The 17,309-nt window shown below is 46.1% G+C and overlaps 2 protein-coding genes and 1 long non-coding RNA gene across 7 annotated transcripts in view; 2 read left to right on the plus strand and 1 right to left on the minus strand.

Moving 5' to 3' along the window:
- Positions 1–1,377: 1,377 nt before the first annotated feature.
- On the plus strand, positions 1,378–8,795 carry Hnrnph1 (heterogeneous nuclear ribonucleoprotein H1). Of its 2 annotated transcripts, XM_033761507.1 has the most exons (11): positions 1,378–1,721; positions 3,220–3,358; positions 4,315–4,493; positions 4,578–4,649; positions 4,706–4,839; positions 5,060–5,195; positions 6,223–6,282; positions 6,375–6,464; positions 7,116–7,208; positions 7,633–7,682; positions 8,231–8,795. In XM_033761507.1, the coding sequence occupies exons 1-10, from the start codon at positions 1,601–1,603 to the stop codon at positions 7,680–7,682; spliced, it is 1,074 nt and encodes a 357-aa protein (XP_033617398.1). In that variant the 5' UTR covers positions 1,378–1,600; the 3' UTR covers positions 8,231–8,795. The 2 variants fall into 2 exon arrangements, with proteins under 2 accessions (XP_033617398.1, XP_033617399.1); XM_033761508.1 differs by lacking the exon at positions 3,220–3,358 and having other exon boundaries at positions 1,637–1,721.
- A 1,270-nt stretch (positions 8,796–10,065) lies between these two features.
- Rufy1 (RUN and FYVE domain containing 1) overlaps positions 10,066–17,309 on the minus strand; it is a 35,226-nt gene continuing 27,982 nt past the window's right edge. For all 4 annotated transcript variants that reach the window (XM_019207444.2, XM_019207443.2, XM_019207442.2 and 1 more), the window contains 6 exons: positions 15,213–15,332; positions 14,778–14,907; positions 13,355–13,449; positions 12,252–12,300; positions 11,259–11,336; positions 10,066–10,548 (listed from right to left, as the gene is read on the minus strand). In XM_019207444.2, coding sequence (XP_019062989.1) covers positions 10,405–10,548; positions 11,259–11,336; positions 12,252–12,300; positions 13,355–13,449; positions 14,778–14,907; positions 15,213–15,332 — 616 coding nt within the window. In that variant the 3' untranslated portion in view covers positions 10,066–10,404. The remainder of the gene's footprint in view (positions 10,549–11,258; positions 11,337–12,251; positions 12,301–13,354; positions 13,450–14,777; positions 14,908–15,212; positions 15,333–17,309) is intronic.
- Positions 13,536–14,469, plus strand: LOC117285364. The gene is made up of 3 exons (XR_004516359.1): positions 13,536–13,601; positions 13,821–13,962; positions 14,285–14,469. It is a non-coding gene; the product is annotated as an uncharacterized LOC117285364 (long non-coding RNA).

Raw genomic sequence — 17,309 nt, forward strand, 5'->3', positions numbered from 1 at the left:
AGCCAGCCCGCTGTTGTGAATGTCGTCGTTTCGAAAGTTTTAATTGGGATGGATGAACGTTGCCCTCTTTCTTTGAGAAGATTGCCCATTGATAACTTGTACCAAGTACGTTACGTGCCTCTCTACTCTGGGAAGTTAAAATGTCCTAATAAGTCTCGGTAATTGACGAGTCCTGGCTTTTTGCGGACACAGAAGCAGGACTTTCTCACCTATGTGTATGTTATTTTTTGTTTTTTGTTTTTTTGTTTTGCATTATGCAAGTTCCCTAAATAATTTCTACTAGAATCTTCTTTTTCTCTTAATTAGGGTAGGAGTAGACAGAAAAAAGTTATATTTGGAAAATTACAGGTTTGGCAAAAGGCACTTAATAGTATTGACTGTTCTGAATTTAGTTATGGTAATGAAAAATGATATGTAAAACAAGAACTAAGGACACCGGAAGCCACTTTTGCAGGGGGCAAGACTGGGTTTGGCTTCAGCTGTGCAACTTGGAGCGTTTTAGCTTGATAACACTGATCCCTTCTTAGGTGAGTATTAAGCCTGCAGTTTGGATTGAGTGAATACTAATACTAATATGGCCGCTGGTAAGGCAGATCTGAAAGTTTATCTGGAAAGAAATCCTTCAGAAAATGCTGTAAAGTCATGCGATCCAGATTTTTTTTTTTTTTTTGACAAGTTAGAAAAAAAGCATGCAGTTGACAAATACTTGTAACCCTGGCACTCAAGAGGTTGCAGGAGAACCTCGATGGGTTAAGGCTATTGTGGGATACATAGGCCAAGCTAAAAGAAAAGACATTCAGTGGAAATTTGAGTAATAAGGACTGAGGTATGCTTGATTAAAGTGCTTTTGGATACTGGATTCTCCTGGGCAGTGTGCCATTTAGGGAATGAGAATCGTGGTGAGAGGGTGGCTGTTTAAATGCTGCTGAGACATGAGTTGGTAGCATCTTGGTCGCTCTTGGCTTTACAAATTTTTTACTGGTGACGTGAAAATACTCTTTTTTGTTTTTTTGAGACAGGGTCTTGGTGTGTAATTCAGGCTGGCTGTTTACTGTGTAGCCCAGGCTGGCCTCAAATGCATCATTCCTGCCTCAGCCTCCTGAGTGCTGAGATCACAGTCATATGCCACCAAGCCCAGTGAAAATACTCTCATTTGTATCACCCAGAGGTGGTTTTAGGTTTTAAATTCTGTATTAACGGTTGTTTTCTTTCCAGACTGCAAAATTCAAAATGGGGCTCAAGGTATTCGTTTCATCTACACCAGAGAAGGCAGACCAAGTGGCGAGGCTTTTGTTGAACTTGAATCAGAAGATGAAGTCAAATTGGCCCTGAAAAAAGACAGAGAAACTATGGGACACAGATATGTTGAAGGTTTGATTTATGTTGCCCTAGTAACACTAAATAAAATGTTAAACATAGAGATCTTATCCCCTTCTGAATTTTAGGTATTTGACCGCATGGAAATGGTCATCTAAGGGAGTTTATGGCAGCTCTTCCTAGCTTATCTAAAGACCCAGGAAATCTGAACTGTGTTCTCTAACCTTCCAAAATTGACTAATTCTAAGCACCTCTTTCAGTATTCAAGTCAAACAACGTTGAAATGGATTGGGTGTTGAAGCATACTGGTCCAAATAGTCCTGACACGGCCAATGATGGCTTTGTACGTCTTAGAGGACTCCCCTTTGGATGTAGCAAGGAAGAAATTGTTCAGTTCTTCTCAGGTATGTGGTCTTGTTGCTGAGCTGTGAGTTCTGGCTAGCTTCTGGCAACATGATTGAATAGGTGTTAAAGTTGAGTAGTCTAGGTACTAAATAAATAGGTTGTGAATATATGCCAATGAATTTGTTTTCTTCCTGGAGACCTTCAAATAACTTAAGCCCATCTTAAAGGTGGAAATTAGAAGTACTTCCAAAATGTTAACTTTGCTTGTATTTACTTGGTAGCTTAGTTCAGAGTATATCTTTTGAGGACTGTCCTCAGTAGCCTACTTTTCTCACATCCTGCTTAGCAAAGTACTTCAAGTTAAAGGTAAGATCCTATAACCTAAGATTAGCATGAGTTAGGTTGTAATTTAACAGTGTCTCTTTGTAAGACACTTAATTTAGGTCATAGAACCAGAAATATTCTAATGGTTTAATTGTCTTTATAACCCCTACCCTGGAAAAAAAAAACATGCAAAGAGCTTGGTTTAGCCAACCTATATAAACTGTTCATTGAAAGTCAAATTCAGCAAGTATAGGTGGGATGCTTGTCTCAGTATGTGAAATACAGCATAGGAAGTATTTTGAAATTATTTTGGGCCTAAAGTATTTGAATGTTTTTATGCTGAAGAGCTGATAAGATTGCATGTTTAGCAGAATGTTACATCATAATATATTTTAAGTACCCTTAATCTTGATGTAATAAGATGGAATTAAGCAAGAAATCCTTTCATGGTTTATATAGTATGTATTCAAATCTTGAGTATTAGATGATAATGTATCAAGTCCTAATATTTTTGTCAGAATTTTTGAAATCAAGTCTGTTTTGTTTTATCTAAATTGGTGCAAATTGAATGCTATGTCAACGTTAAATATGAACATAATTTCATATCTTCTAGGAAAGTGCTTTAAGTCCTTTTTATAAGCTTGGGAATGTATCCACGGAAAGGATTTTTCATAAACGGAATTTCCAGAAGTGAATCATACTACTTTTAGAAAATAAGAATGCATGATTGTGCTGTGTAGATAGTTTGTTCAAAGTTTAGATTGTATGTTTGTTGATTATATTATTTATTGTTTGTATTTTTATATAAAATGTTTAATGTATACTTTTTTAAAATTTGAAGTTCCAGTAAAGTGTTAAAATATAAGTGAGGTAAAAGGCCTTAAATTTAGTAAAACTTGTTTTAATGCTTGAAATATTGTTGTATAATTTTGAACAATACATTGCATAGATAAGTGTTAACTGTTGAATTCTTAATGCGCACCCTATGTGAAGCAGCAAGTTTTTAAAAATATAAATGCATACTGTGCCCCATGGGGTGTGTTAAGAATTGTGTTGTATTTTTAATAGTGGAACTTCATATTATTGCAATGAATATTTAAAGAGTACTTGTTGAAAGCATACCATTCACCTAAAGTTAAATTTCTGGTTTATTTAAAGCTATAAGAGAATCATTTCTGGGCTTGTGATGTTAATATTGCCCCCCTACTGGGGTTATTTGTCCTTGGGTTGAAGGGTTGGAAATCGTGCCAAATGGGATAACATTGCCGGTGGACTTCCAGGGGAGGAGTACGGGGGAGGCCTTCGTGCAGTTTGCTTCACAGGAAATAGCTGAAAAGGCTCTAAAGAAACACAAGGAAAGAATAGGGCACAGGTGGGGATGGATGGCTGGTGGATTTGTCACTTTTCTTATGGTAAACAGTTAAATCCATATTCTCTCTGCTTAAGAGGAGGAAATCTGTCCATTTCCTAGTCCCCCGTTCATTGATGTTTTGCCACAATTTCAAACTTCTGTCAGTGGTCCTGTATTGCATTCAGACTAAATTTGAGATTTAAAATTGTCACAAATTTGACTGACTTTAGGATTTTGTAAGCTTAACCTATTAACCTTAGTCAATGGAGTTGAGAGACTATGGCTTTAAAAAATTAATGTAAATTTGGCTTTAGCTGTTAATAACACCCATCTAGTAAATATTAATAACACCCATCTAGTAAATATTACCATAAGAAAATGTGATACTTTCTGATCTTGTTTTTAAAGTTGAAATGCAACAAACTTTCTTGCTGTATAAATATTCTGCATATGTATTAATAAGCATAGCTTTCAAGAAATTGTCACAAAAGGTTTTATTCTCTTTGCTTGTGACTATTTTTCATTGAAGCATGCGCTTACCTATGCTGATTCCTACTAAAAGCATAGGCTGGGGTACTTCTTGGCGACAGGAAGTGTGTAGTGTGGGCTGGACCGTTGGCGAAGGCTGGCTTTTTAGCCCACTTGCTACACATGCTGCCAGTGGATCTGAGTTAAAATGTTGAAAGTTGAGTGGAATTCTTTCCCTCCTGAACTCTTGACTTGTAATGCTCCTCGCTACCCCTAAGGTTGGGCTCTGCCTCAGAGGAGTGACTTTATTTTTCTATAAAGTTTACATTGTTTTACTATTGAGTGAATTTCTGGTCATTGCCTATGCAAATATAAGGAATCTGGCTTTAAATATTAGTCAGTTTCATGGCTATGACTAGATTGTTTTCTTGTATAACCGAGAGCCTGTATGAAATGAACTAATGTTTTCTCTCCCTACCCCACTCCTTTCCTCTTGGACAATGCTTTAGGTATATTGAGATCTTTAAGAGCAGTCGGGCTGAAGTTAGAACTCACTACGATCCACCACGAAAACTCATGGCCATGCAGCGACCAGGTCCCTACGACAGGCCTGGGGCTGGTAGAGGGTATAACAGCATTGGTAGAGGAGCTGGCTTTGAGAGGATGAGACGTGGTGCTTATGGCGGAGGTGAGCGGTCTCTGCAAGGGTGGACCAGTTCTTTCTCTTTGTCTACGAATTCTCACTTTGGTAACGACACCTTTTGTTTTTCAGGCTATGGAGGCTATGATGATTACAATGGCTATAATGATGGCTATGGATTTGGGTCAGATAGATTTGGAAGAGGTAAGGTAAGAATTAAATTTCCCACTTGAAGGATACCTACACTTCTGTTCATCTAGACCTCAATTACTGTTTTTCAGGAATGTCCGATCATAGATACGGGGATGGTGGTTCTACTTTCCAGAGCACAACTGGACATTGTGTACACATGAGGGGATTACCCTATCGAGCTACTGAGAATGACATTTATAACGTAAGTGCAAGATGGATTTACAAGTCAGACATTTCAGGGTGGGACTTAAATTTAACCGTCCTCCCTCTTACGTGAACGCCATGTAATGAAATTTTTCATAACGTTAGAAAGTTGAGCTGGGGTGTAGCTTACTGGTAGAGTAGCTTGCTTGGCAAGCCTGAGTCCAGGGCCCAGTCGTCAGCACTGCAAAAGAAATTTTTTGGTGTATCTTGTGTTTCAGTTTTTTTCACCGCTTAACCCGGTCAGAGTACACATTGAGATTGGTCCTGATGGGAGAGTGACTGGTGAAGCAGATGTCGAATTTGCAACTCACGAAGATGCTGTTGCAGCTATGTCAAAAGATAAAGCAAACATGCGTAAGTATGATTAGACTGCGTGAGGCGCTCCTTAGGTGGCTGTGTAACAGACATTCAAAAAGATGTATAACACATTTGATTTTGGGCTGAAGATTTAGTTCAGTGGTGTTGCCACTTGCCTTGCAAGAGCAAGGTTCTGAGTTTGATCCCCAGTACCCCCCCAAAAAAAAGAAATTTGATTTCCACTTGTTGTGGCAGGTATGTTAAAGTTTGTAGGTGTGTGTGTGTGTATATGTGCGCGCACGCGTGTGTGTGTGTGTGTATATATTTATGTATATGTATATGTATTTTTTTGAGACGGTCTCACTGTGTAGTTGAGACTGCCCTGGAACTCATATGTAGCCCAGGCTGGTCTTGAACTCACAGCAGTCCTCCTGCCTCAGTCTCTCGAGTGCTGGGATCACAGGCACGCGTCACCATGCCCCCCCGCCCCCCTTTTGCACCAGGGATCAAACTTGTCCTCAAACTTGTCCTGCTGCTTGCTTGTATGGCAGGTGTGGTGCCACTGAGCTAAATCCCCAGCCCTAAAGTTTGTAGGTTTTTAAAATTACTATGCAGAGCTGGGTTTGGGGTACACTGCCTGTAATAACTAGCATACTTGGAAGGTTTTGAGACAGTAGGATTGCCGGAAGTTCGAGGCTAGCTGGCCTACATAGTTCAAAGCCAGTCTGAACTGTAGAGTGAGATTGTCTCCCAAAAAAAGTATGCAGAAGGTGATTTGTAATAGGATCATGTTGTGAGATTGGTCTCATTGACAATTGAGATGAACCTTTAAACACTAGGTGTTTTATTTTGGTTTTTTGTGGGGGCGGGTAATGGGGATTGAACTCGGGATCCTGTGTTTGCAAGGTAGGTACAGTGCCATTGACCCCCCTACCCCATAAAAAGACTATTTTTTATAAATAGCAGCTAGAAATATCTTTTAATTGAAAAGTATTTGAAGTTCTCAGATCTGCTTGTGTAAAAACTTTTGAAGTGCTTGTATTTTCATCAGCATGTTTTCAAACTTTCTTTTTTCTCATTTCAGAACACAGATATGTAGAACTCTTCTTGAATTCCACAGCAGGAGCAAGCGGTGGTGCTTACGGTAGCCAAATGCTAGGAGGCATGGGTTTGTGTAAATATCACTTTAGTGTCTTTTTTTTAACCTAACCTTGTATACCTTTTCTCTCATTTCAGAACACAGATATGTAGAACTCTTCTTGAATTCTACAGCAGGAGCAAGCGGTGGTGCTTATGGTAGCCAAATGATGGGAGGCATGGGCTTGTGTAAATATCGTTAGTTTTTTTAAAAACCAAAACATTTTATTTGTATAAGTTGATTACAAGTCAATCATATTTAATGAGTTTAGCATAACAATTTAAGTTAGCTTACCAATTTAAGTTAGACAAAGAGAATAGTTTTCTAGTTTATATGAATTTTATAATTAGTACTGTCTTAAGTCTAGTTACATGAAACTTTAGGAAAAGTCAGATTATGTTGGGGGAGGGGACTAGAGTAGAACTAAACAGTATGGTTTAAAATAAATAGCAAAAACAGGCTTAAACCTTTCGTTTCGGGGGCATAACTAGCCGGGCATAATTAGGTGTGCACTGATACCTATGTATTGACATAGCTTACCTTATTGGACCAAGAGGGCTGCCCCACTAAATCCGGTCAAGCAGTTTAAGATCTTCACAAGGCCTCTCCTGTGGAATCGTGGATTTAGTCCTGCTGATGTGCATTCCGTTGACCAGTTGGTTCCTAATGTCTGACTAGGTGAAATGATGAGTAGAAGGGCTAATCTGGTGATGAACAATAGGCAGAAGGAGGCAGAGGGGTAAGATGGAGACTGGAAATCAGACATAGTTACAAGCCCGGTACCACCAGGTGCCACCTTACATGGGGAGTGAGGATCTAATGTTTTCTTAACTTAACAGCAAACCAGTCCAGTTACGGTGGCCCAGCTAGCCAGCAGCTGAGTGGTGGCTATGGAGGTGGCTATGGCGGCCAGAGCAGCATGAGCGGATATGGTAAGCATGCATTTTCACACTCCTAGAGTAAGTTTTAGGTGGGTTTCTTTAGTTGGTAATATGCAGGCTTCTTTTTAAAGATTGGGTTATTAAAATGCATACTTTTAATCCTAATTGTTAACTCAGAAATGACCATGGGGGGGGGTGTTGTAGGAATTAAAAGTAGTCATTGCAACTTTGGCATATTATCAAGCCAGAAAACCATCTTTCATTTGTTAAAACAGTAAATGAAGTAGTTCATTTTTTTTGGTCTTGGTTAGTATTAAATCACTTTTTGAAGATTTTTAAATACAGAATGGTGGTTGGGTTCAGGACCATATTTTAGCACTAGTCAGTTAACCTAGGGATGGTTTTATTTTTTTCAATTGGTCTAAGGAATGGTGATTTTGGTATGATAGTCTTACCCTACAAAATCCTTTTGCAGACCAAGTTTTACAGGAAAACTCCAGTGATTTTCAATCAAACATTGCATAGGTAAATATTTTCTCAAAAAATATAAATTCCCATATGTTGTAAACACTATCTTGATAGCAGTCAGTGGCTCTGACTTAACTCCTTGGAGGCTACCTGTGGGCGCAGTGAGTGGCTTTATCCAACTTGGTCCTCTCACTTCCTGCCCACCGTGAATAGGAAAAGTAAGACTTCCCCTGTGCTCTCTATTCATATGTGCCATTCCATGGGCATTGTGTTACTGTAAATTTTTTTAAATGCCTTGTTTAGCTTTAAAAACGGAGTAATTTTGCAATTTTTGAAAAACACTAGTTTTCCTTTAAACTTAATTTTCCACATTGATCCTGAAGTGGTAGCCCAAGAGTGGCAAGTTGGTACTGCAGAGAAAGGGGTTAATCGGGACTTGTTTGGAGTGTTTGGAGTCGGAATCCCCTTTGCCCAAACGTGCTTCTCGCCACTTGGACAGCAGCCATTTGTACTCGTATACCTTTTAAACTTTTTCTTGAATGTTGTATTTTACTTGACTGATTGTCCGACACTACTCCTAACTTGTCATATCAATCTCTTTGCAGGCAGCCAAGCAGCAGTGAACAGCAGCTACTGCAGTAGTGGAAGCCAAGCATCTGTGGGCGTGAACGGAATGGGAGGGGTGTCTAGCATGTCCAGTATGAGTGCTGGATGGGGAATGTAATTGATCCCGATCACTGACTCTTGGTCAGCTTTTTTTAAAGGAAAAAACATCTTCAGTTTAACAGTTTTTCACAGTCTGAGCTTGTGATTTATAATTACTGCTATCAGTGGAATGAGGATTGTTTTAAAGACTCAAGGTTCAGTATTTTTGAACACAAGTTATCCAGGATGTAACATCGAAGTTAAGTAAACTTTAACTGTTAAACAATTTTCAGCTTTTCTCAAGTTAGTTATATTGTAGGATGTACTTAAGTAGTGAGTGTATTTAGGTTAAAGCAGTTGAATTACGTTAAATGTTGCTCTTATACTACATTACATGGAACCCTGTTTGGATGCATGTTGAAAAGACATGCTGTTTTGTAAAATTCAATATAGGAGCTGTGTCTGCAATTAAAAGTGAGACATTTGGCATGTTTGTTAATTCTAGTTTCATTTAATAACCTGTAAGGCACGTAAAGTTTAAGCTTTTTTTTTTTTAAGTTAATGGGCAAATCTGAGACGCAATACCAGTACCGTAGGATTTGGTCTTGGTGTTTGTATGAAATTCTGAGGCCTTGATTTAAATCTCATTGTAATGTGATTTCCTTTCAGGTGTATTGCGCTAAGTGAAATTGTCAAATAAATCTTTTACAAACTGCACTTGTCTGTGCTTCAGTGTGTGGCTGCTGTGGTACTGACACTGCCTGGGCATAGGGCTGCATCTCGTTGCCAGAGGCTTGGTGTTGTGCCTGCTGTTAGATGTCTTCATCTTCTCAGCTGCAGGTAAACTTGGCAGTGGGCCCTTAGTAGCAGGAAGGGGTGCAGAGAACCTGGTGCTCCTGCCCCTGACTGGCTAGTGAGGGTGCCTGAAGGTCGCCTTTGTCTGATGTTACTTAAAGCAGTTCTTGAGGTAGGCCCAAGTACGGAGGATCTGTGAGGGCGCTGCAGTTGGGAAGAGGCAGGCACTCCGCCCTCTTAGACAAGCAATGCTGAGATTAGATGTGGTTGGTGCTGAAAGCCAAGTGTGCAGGGAACACAGTTCTAGCTCACAACCTGAGCCTGGACACAGCTGAGTGAAAAATAAAGTACTTTTATTTCAGGGCCTGGAGCAAGGCCTCAGGAACATAGGTCAAATCTTGCCTCTGAGACAAGGCATTGATAGACTAGTTGTGTTATAAAACACTCCAAGCTATGATGGTGGGGAAGAGAAAGCCTGATTATGCACTAGGGACACCTGCTGCAGAATAGGATTAAATCTCAGTAATGTGATTTCCTTTCAGGTGTATTGCGCTAAGTGAAATTGTCAAATAAATCTTTTACAAACTGCACTTGTCTGTGCTTCAGTGTGTGGCTGCTGTGGTACTGACACTGCCTGGGCATAGGGCTGCATCTCGTTGCCAGAGGCTTGGTGTTGTGCCTGCTGTTAGATGTCTTCATCTTCTCAGCTGCAGGTAAACTTGGCAGTGGGCCCTTAGTAGCAGGAAGGGGTGCAGAGAACCTGGTGCTCCTGCCCCTGACTGGCTAGTGAGGGTGCCTGAAGGTCGCCTTTGTCTGATGTTACTTAAAGCAGTTCTTGAGGTAGGCCCAAGTACGGAGGATCTGTGAGGGCGCTGCAGTTGGGAAGAGGCAGGCACTCCGCCCTCTTAGACAAGCAATGCTGAGATTAGATGTGGTTGGTGCTGAAAGCCAAGTGTGCAGGGAACACAGTTCTAGCTCACAACCTGAGCCTGGACACAGCTGAGTGAAAAATAAAGTACTTTTATTTCAGGGCCTGGAGCAAGGCCTCAGGAACATAGGTCAAATCTTGCCTCTGAGACAAGGCATTGATAGACTAGTTGTGTTATAAAACACTCCAAGCTATGATGGTGGGGAAGAGAAAGCCTGATTATGCACTAGGGACACCTGCTGCAGAATAGGATGACCCTCTGAGAAGTGACAGCAACATGTTCATGCAGCCTGGGAGTCAGCTCCACAGAAGCCCCAAGGAGTACTGTCTCTCAGGCCCCAGGCTGGGCGAGCATCTGGCTCCCCTTGGTTTTCCTGGAGATCCTGCAGACCAGTTTGGCACAGGGCAGCTTCAGGACGTGGTGGAGGAGCAGCGCTGCAGCAGCAGAGTGTGGCAGCTGTCACACACTCGCACGGGCTTCGGGTAGGAGGGCAGGGCCAGCTCGCTGCCAGAGCAGGTGTTGCAGAAGATGTGGCCACAGTTTCGGCAGTGGTGCTAGCAAAGCAAGTGATGACCTTGAAGACATGGCTGGTCACACACGCCTCGATGCCCACATCCTGCTCCTGCAGGGGCCTTATCTAGTGGGCCCTATGATGGTGGAGCCTGTCCCTTCCCTGCTGTGTTCCAGTAGTGACCCAGAATGCTGCTGGGGTGGGGGGCAGGACCCCAGGAACCTACCCCTGGGGTACCTCTGGGTGTGGCTCAAGACACTGATCTGAGAGTCCTTTCTGCCTACCCTCCAAGGCACGGACTAAAACTTGGACCCTGGCTCCCTTTCCCACAGCTGACCCCCATGTCACATGCAGGAGGGTGACAAGGTGGCACCCTTCAGGTCCCCGCTGCTCCTGGGCTGTTTGTCAAAGCCCTTCTACCTGACCCTTTGTTCCGAGAACCAGCACATGCAGGCTTGCCCTGCCTGTCACCAGTGATTGTGGTGGCCCATGGATTCTATTTTTGTAGAACTTGCCCAGATTTTCTTTTGCTGCACACATAATTTTCAAGGGTATACTTGCTATGCAGCTCTACGTGCAAAAGACCTGAAAGGCCTGGTGGGGATGCAGGATCTGGGACTGATCAGCACCTCAGCATGGTGGCTAGGCCAGAGAGACAGCCAGCTCTGTGGAGAGTGCCGTTGCCTGGCCCGACAAGGACTTCTCTGAGTCCCAATTAGGGTTATCACTGTCAGGGTGCTATGCCCTGCGTACCTTTCTCCGGGAAATGGAAAACTCCTTTTCACACTGCTTGCAGTGTGTCGCTTCGTCATCTTTCAGCCATGTGTGCCCCTGAGGAGAAGAGCAACACTTGCCATTTCATGCCGGCCCCAACAGCACTCACTGGTTCTTCTGAGGGCACCCACTGTCCTTTCTTGTCGACACCTGGCTGCTCTCCACTGGACGGGCCTCCCAGGATTGGGAGGAAAGGTCTTCCTCTTACCCCATCCACAGCCAGGCTTCCTGTGTCCCAACAGCACTTGCCTGAGGGTGGCCGCTTGCTGGGCCGCAGGGTGGGCTAGCCTTGGACTCCCCTCGGCCCTTCACTAAACCCCCTTTGGCTGAGCCCTGCAGGCTCAGGTTCTGGTGCCCACAACAGCAGATGTGGCCTGAGGTGGCACCCCAAGAGTAGCGGGGCTGGCGGGAGGAAGGAGGACCCACGCAGCCCTGGGAGCAGCTTAACTCCCTTCCTAGGTAACAGGCTGTACAAACCGGGACAGGCCAAGGCCAGATGTGCTTCCCCAGCTCCTGTGACTCCCTAGGTGTGTGTGGTTGTTGGCCCTGGGGCTCCTGCCACACGCCCACCTGCTCAGATTGGGCACACGCTCCAGAAACCCGGCCCCGCTCTGCACTTGGCTCACTCAAGAAGCCCCTGCTGGAGGGAAGGGTCTCCCTTTGACTGAAAGTCCCCAGGTGTCTGCTGCCTTTGCCTTGTCTTCCAGGAACCTGTCATGGGGGCTCTGGCTCACAGGGCCACCGTCAGCGCCGATACTCAGCCAAGGTCTCACTGTGCACACAGGAGGCTGGTGAGGTGAGGGATCCCGAATCCCAGCACTCTGCAGGCTGAGGCAGAATGGTAAGTTTGAGCCCAGCCCGGGCAACTCTGACTTAGGGAGATGGTCTCAAGATATGAAACGTGCAGAGGCCCTGGGTTCATCCGCAACGGGAGTGGGGGAAGCATGTATTCTAAGAACAACAATCTGATACCTTCAGGGCCTTGTTTACTTCCTTTATGTCTTCCATCTTCAGCTTGGACCTAGAAAAAAAAGAAAGCCTTTCACGGCACTGAGGCGTTAACACTGCCACATGGCTGGCTCCACGGTGACTCCGTGGCCCTGTGAGGGCCAGAGCTAGGAGGAGGACTGTCAGCTGCATCATCCACTGCTGCCTCATCTCACTGCCTCAGGTCTGCCCAGCCGAGGCCGAACCACCCAGGAACACTGTTTGGCCTCACAGGAAGGGCTGACGAGCGGGAAGGGCAGGAGCCCCGCTTCTCCAGGCCTCCCCTGCTGGGCTGTCAAGGGCCCTGGCTCCAGTTATCCTCCAAGGAGAGCGACCACAGGAGAGGGACTTGGGTCACTGGCGGAACTAAATCAGATGCAATTTGAGTGGAACAGCTGGAGCCTTTCTTAACCAGAGAGTAGTCAAACTAAAGTTAGATTAATCTGAGTGTACACACGGCAGGCTCAGGACAAGGCCAGACTGCTGAGGGGGGATTAGAGGATGGCCTTGGGGGTCTCCTGATGCCCAGGCGGGCGCTCCTCCCTCCCCAACCCGCTGAGGACACAGGCCTCTCTCTCACCCTGGGTGGCTGAGCCACAGACACCAGAAACTTCTGCCAGTTGCCTGGGCCTGAGGAGGGCAGGGTAGAGGAATCCACACACCAAGTGTGAGGCGCCAAAGTCCACTCTGACACTAACTAGGTCAGCGGCGGTAAAGACAAGGCTTGTCGGCCTTTTTCAGGCCTGTGGCTGCCCGGAACCACAGGCGGGGAGCCATGTGACCCAGCCACAGAGCAGCAGCCCTCTTCAACCACTTCAGGCTCTCAGTCTGGCCTGTGGGCCTCCCTCTGCCCCACAAAGGCGAGTGCTGCACTGCAGCAGGGCAGGCCGGGCGCATGGGCACAGTGGCCTTGCCGTTTCCTCAGTTGGTGTTTGGCAGTGTCCTGGTCACTAGAGAAGTGCATTCTCCAGAAAGGGCCACCTAGTACTGGGTTCACAATCAGGGCTCGATCCCCAAGGCCCCATTCTGTGGCCAGGAAGGAGGGGGAGGTGCTGCTGCTCCCCCAGGAGGAGGTCCCACCAACTTACTGGCTGAGGTGCAGACCCATCTCCTGGAGGGCTTGTTCCTGGTCGTCACAGACCTTCTGTAACTCTGTCTTCTCCTCCTGGAGCTCCAGCAGCTCCTAAAAGGGACAAAGCAGACACATGACACAGAATCACAAATTCCGCTTGCTTGTTTAAGTTTTTGATACAGGGTCTCTCGTTCAGGCTGGCCCTGAAATTGAAGCAATCCTTCTGTCTCAGCCTCCCAAGTACCGGGATTAATTACAGACAGGTGTGTGCCATACCTGCCCCCCCCCTTTTTTTGGGTACTGGGGATCAAACTTGGGAACTTGCACTTGTGAGGCAGGTGGTGGTACCACTGAGCTAAATCCCCGGCCCTCTGGCTTATTTTTATTTTTTAAAGTTTTAGTAATCAGAGCAGTAAGCAAGTCACAGTATTTTACAAAAGCAAAATGTGTTTTTGTTGTAATAATGTCATTTTCTTTCGCAGATTACTTCTCACCAGCTTATTATCAAGAACGGGCAGTGCAGGCAGCAGCTCAGCAGCTCTGGGCTGGAGACAGCCCACAGCGCAGCAAGGCTCTACTGCAGACAGACGTTTCACACAGAAAACTCCACGAAGGCCACTCAAGGTGCTTTTGCTCAACAGTGGGAAAGCTGTCTTCTGGGAAAGGGCTTCCCCAGGGTCTGAGAGTAGCCAGCCAGCCCCAAGGTCTGTGAGAGCACCTGAGGGCTGCGTGGGAGGGAGGCGCACTGCGGATGTCTGGAAGTGACGAAGTGAACTGGGTGCCTGCTAAGGGTGCACAGGTTCCCGTGGGGCTCACTGTGGCTCCTCACGGCTTCCTTCACAGGGGATGCGGGGGGTTGGGGATCTTGTCACAGACAGAGGGTGTCCCATGCCCCCTGCGCTTCCCCAGTGTGGCCTGGCCTTGAGGAACTCTCCCTTCCCAACAGGAAGAGAGCAGCTCGGCCTCACTGCACAGCACCTCCTGCAGCAGGGTCCTCCCCACCCCACCCCAGGACTCTCCCTGGAAAGCACACTGAGGGTGGTCTGGGCTTGGTCAGCCCCAAACCCAGCTGTGGAAGGTGGAGGTGATGTCACAAAGGCATTCCCTGGGAGGGCTGGCTCTACACGCATCTTTCCCTAAAGCCATGGGACCCCACAGCGGGGAGGGGGACTGCAGGCCTGGCCAGCTCTGGGGAGAAAGCATGCCTGTGACTCGCTCAGAAGCGGGTCCGCTACTGTGGCTCCTGTGCCCACAGCCGCTCTCACGGCTGCGTGTGGTCCTGGCCCCTCAGCAGCGCCTCTGCCTGGCGTCGTGGAACTAAGTCTGTCTCTGACTTTTCCTCCACCAGGATGATGTCCCATGACTGGGAATGGCACTCAGGGCTGTGAGTGCACCCGCAGGGTCTCCGGAGGTGCTGGGCTGGTGCTGAGCCAGTTTACCTTTTTTAGTCCTTCTACTTGTTGTAGCTCTGTCCGCAGCAGGGAGGAGCTGTCTTTCTCATGTTGTAATTCTCGCTGAAGAGCTTGTCTCTGCTCTTTTTCTGATTTCAACTCTTTCTCTAAATTTGAACTGTTTTTCCAAAATGAAGTGGAATTAGTCTCAAAGGGAGATTTTCACAGAAGATCCACAATCCACAATGCACCACCCAAGACACAGGGAAAGTGCTGAAATGGTCACCGCAAGTCTGAAACAGCCAGCGAAGGGATGCCTCCCGGCCCCACCTGTGAGGAGAGCCCTCAGGCTCCGAGGTGGATACCCAGGCAAGATGCGGCAGACGGAGGCAGCTGCAGGCAGTGGGCAGGGCGGCCCCTCCCTCCCTCCCCACCCGTGGGCAGTCCTCCGGGCTCCCTCAGGCCTTCACTAGGCCCCCCTACCATTGTTGGAGCAGCTGGGACAGCTGCAGCTGCAGGGCGCCGACCCTCCCGCCCAACTCCTGCTGCAGCCTGTGGCTCCGCTCCTCTGCTCCCTGCCTCGCCTTTTCCGAGTGCTGTAACCTAGAGGCGACAGGGGCCAGCCGGCCTTTGTAAGGGAAGGGTCAGCTTTTACAGTTAAGTGTCTGTGTGTGGCTCCCCCGTGTTTCTGTTTGCCTTCTTTTTGCAGCCCTGGGGACTGATCCATGGCTTCATGCATGCCAGGCAAGCGCTCTTGCACTGCGTGTATTAGCACAGGCACCTCGGATGCACCTTGATCAGGACCAGACTGCTCCTCCACCCCACACTCCCAAGTGTGCCCTGCCAGTCACCACCCTGGCCCTGGCACACACATACCTGTTCTGGGACACTCTGGGTTTCTATGTGCAAGCCCAATTAATGGAATTATCCTTTACAGAACTTGTGAGACTGGCTTATTTCTCTCAGCATAATGTCTGTGGTGTCAGCCTTGTGTCTGTGTCTATGGCTCCCTCTTTTCAGTGGCTGAGTTGGATCTGATGGCATGGATGTCCTGCGGTATACCCATCACCCAGTGAGGACACTGGCACTGATTCTAGGCTTTGGCAGTAATGAATGGAGCTGCTGGATTATCTGTGTACTGCTTTGTGTGTGTGGACATACGGCATATACCCAGGAGGGGTACGGTTGGGTCACGTGGTAAAGACAATGTCTAGAAATGTGTGAGTTCCAACTGCTCTGTTGGAGCTTGACATTTGATACTGTAATTAAAAAATCAGCAAAAGCAGTGGTGCCTGCCCGCAGCCCAGCTACACAGAGAAGTGAGGTGGGCGGACAGCTCGAGCCTAGGAGCTGGAAGCCAGGGGTGAAAGTACATTCAGCTGTCATACTGGATGTACACTTCTCCAGTGACTCCTGATGCCGAATCTCTGAATGTTCCTCTTTGCCATCTACGTGGTCTTTTTGGTTGAGTGTACAAATCTTTTGCTCATTTTAAAACTAGACTGCTTGAGTTCAGTGTTGAGAGCTCTTTCTTTTTTTTTTTGGTACTGGGGATTGAACACAAGACCTTGTGCTTATGAGGCAGACAGAGTGCTGCTGAGCTAAATACCTGGCCCAAGAGTTCTTTTTGAGACAGGGTCTTTCTTGCTATGCAGTTCAGGCTGACCTTGAACTCTCTATGTAGCTGAGGCTGGCCTCGAATTTGTAGTGATCCTACTGCTTCAGCCTCCCGAATGCTGGGATTATGGGCATGAGCCACCATGCCTGGGAGTTCCTTTTTTTTTTAGTACTGAGGTTCAAACACTTGGGTCCTTGCACTTGCCAGGCAGGTGGTGGCGGCACACCACTGAGCTAAATCCCCGGCCCCCAGCGAGTTCATTATATATCATGGATACACAGTCTCCATCAAACATAGCACCTGTCAGACATGGGATCTGCACATTTTCTCCAAATTGTAACTTTTTACTCTCTTAACTATGTCTCCCAACCGGGCGTGGTGGTGCACGCTTGTAATCCCAGCACTCGGGAGGCTGAGGCAGGAGGATCGCTGTGAGTTTGAGACCAGCCTGGACTACACAGTGAATTCCAGGTCAGTCTCAACTACATAGTGAGACACTGTCTCAAAAAACAAACAAACAAACAAAAACCAAACAAACTATGTCTCCCATAGAACACTACTGTTTGGGTACTGGAGTTTGAACAAAAGGGCACTCTATCACTGAGCTACAGCCTCATCCTTTTTTAGATCTGTCATTGTGAGACAGCAGCTTGCCTAGTTGCTTAGGTTGGCCTCAAACTTATGATCTTCCTGCCTCCGTCTCCCAAGAAAATGAGACTGTAGGGCCAGGGATTTAGCTCAGTGGTGCTGCTGTCTGCCTTGCAAGTGCAAGGTCCTGAGTTTGATTTCCTATAAAAAAAAAAAAAAAAAAAAAAAAAAAAAAAAAAAAAAAAAAAGAAAAAAAAAGAAAAGAAAGAAAACGGGACTGCACTCAGCTCATAAATTTAAAAATGTGGGGGCTTGGGCTGTGCGGCTCATTGGTTGATACAGCACCTGCCTAGCCTGCACAACATCGGTTTCAT

Source organism: Fukomys damarensis, unplaced genomic scaffold (assembly GCF_012274545.1).
Source record: "Fukomys damarensis isolate Sample0158 unplaced genomic scaffold, DMR_v1.0_HiC HiC_scaffold_9, whole genome shotgun sequence".
Classification (NCBI taxonomy): domain Eukaryota; kingdom Metazoa; phylum Chordata; class Mammalia; order Rodentia; family Bathyergidae; genus Fukomys; species Fukomys damarensis.

Coding starts and splice junctions, on each gene's coding strand:
- Hnrnph1 (XM_033761507.1), top strand. CDS start 1,601: ATGGATTGGGTGTTGAAGCATACTGGTCCAAATAGTCCTGACACGGCC. Junction 3,359..4,314: donor AAGGAAAGAATAGGGCACAG/GTGGGGATGGAT, acceptor ACAATGCTTTAG/GTATATTGAGATCTTTAAGA. Junction 6,283..6,374: donor AGCAAGCGGTGGTGCTTACG/GTAGCCAAATGC, acceptor CTCTCATTTCAG/AACACAGATATGTAGAACTC.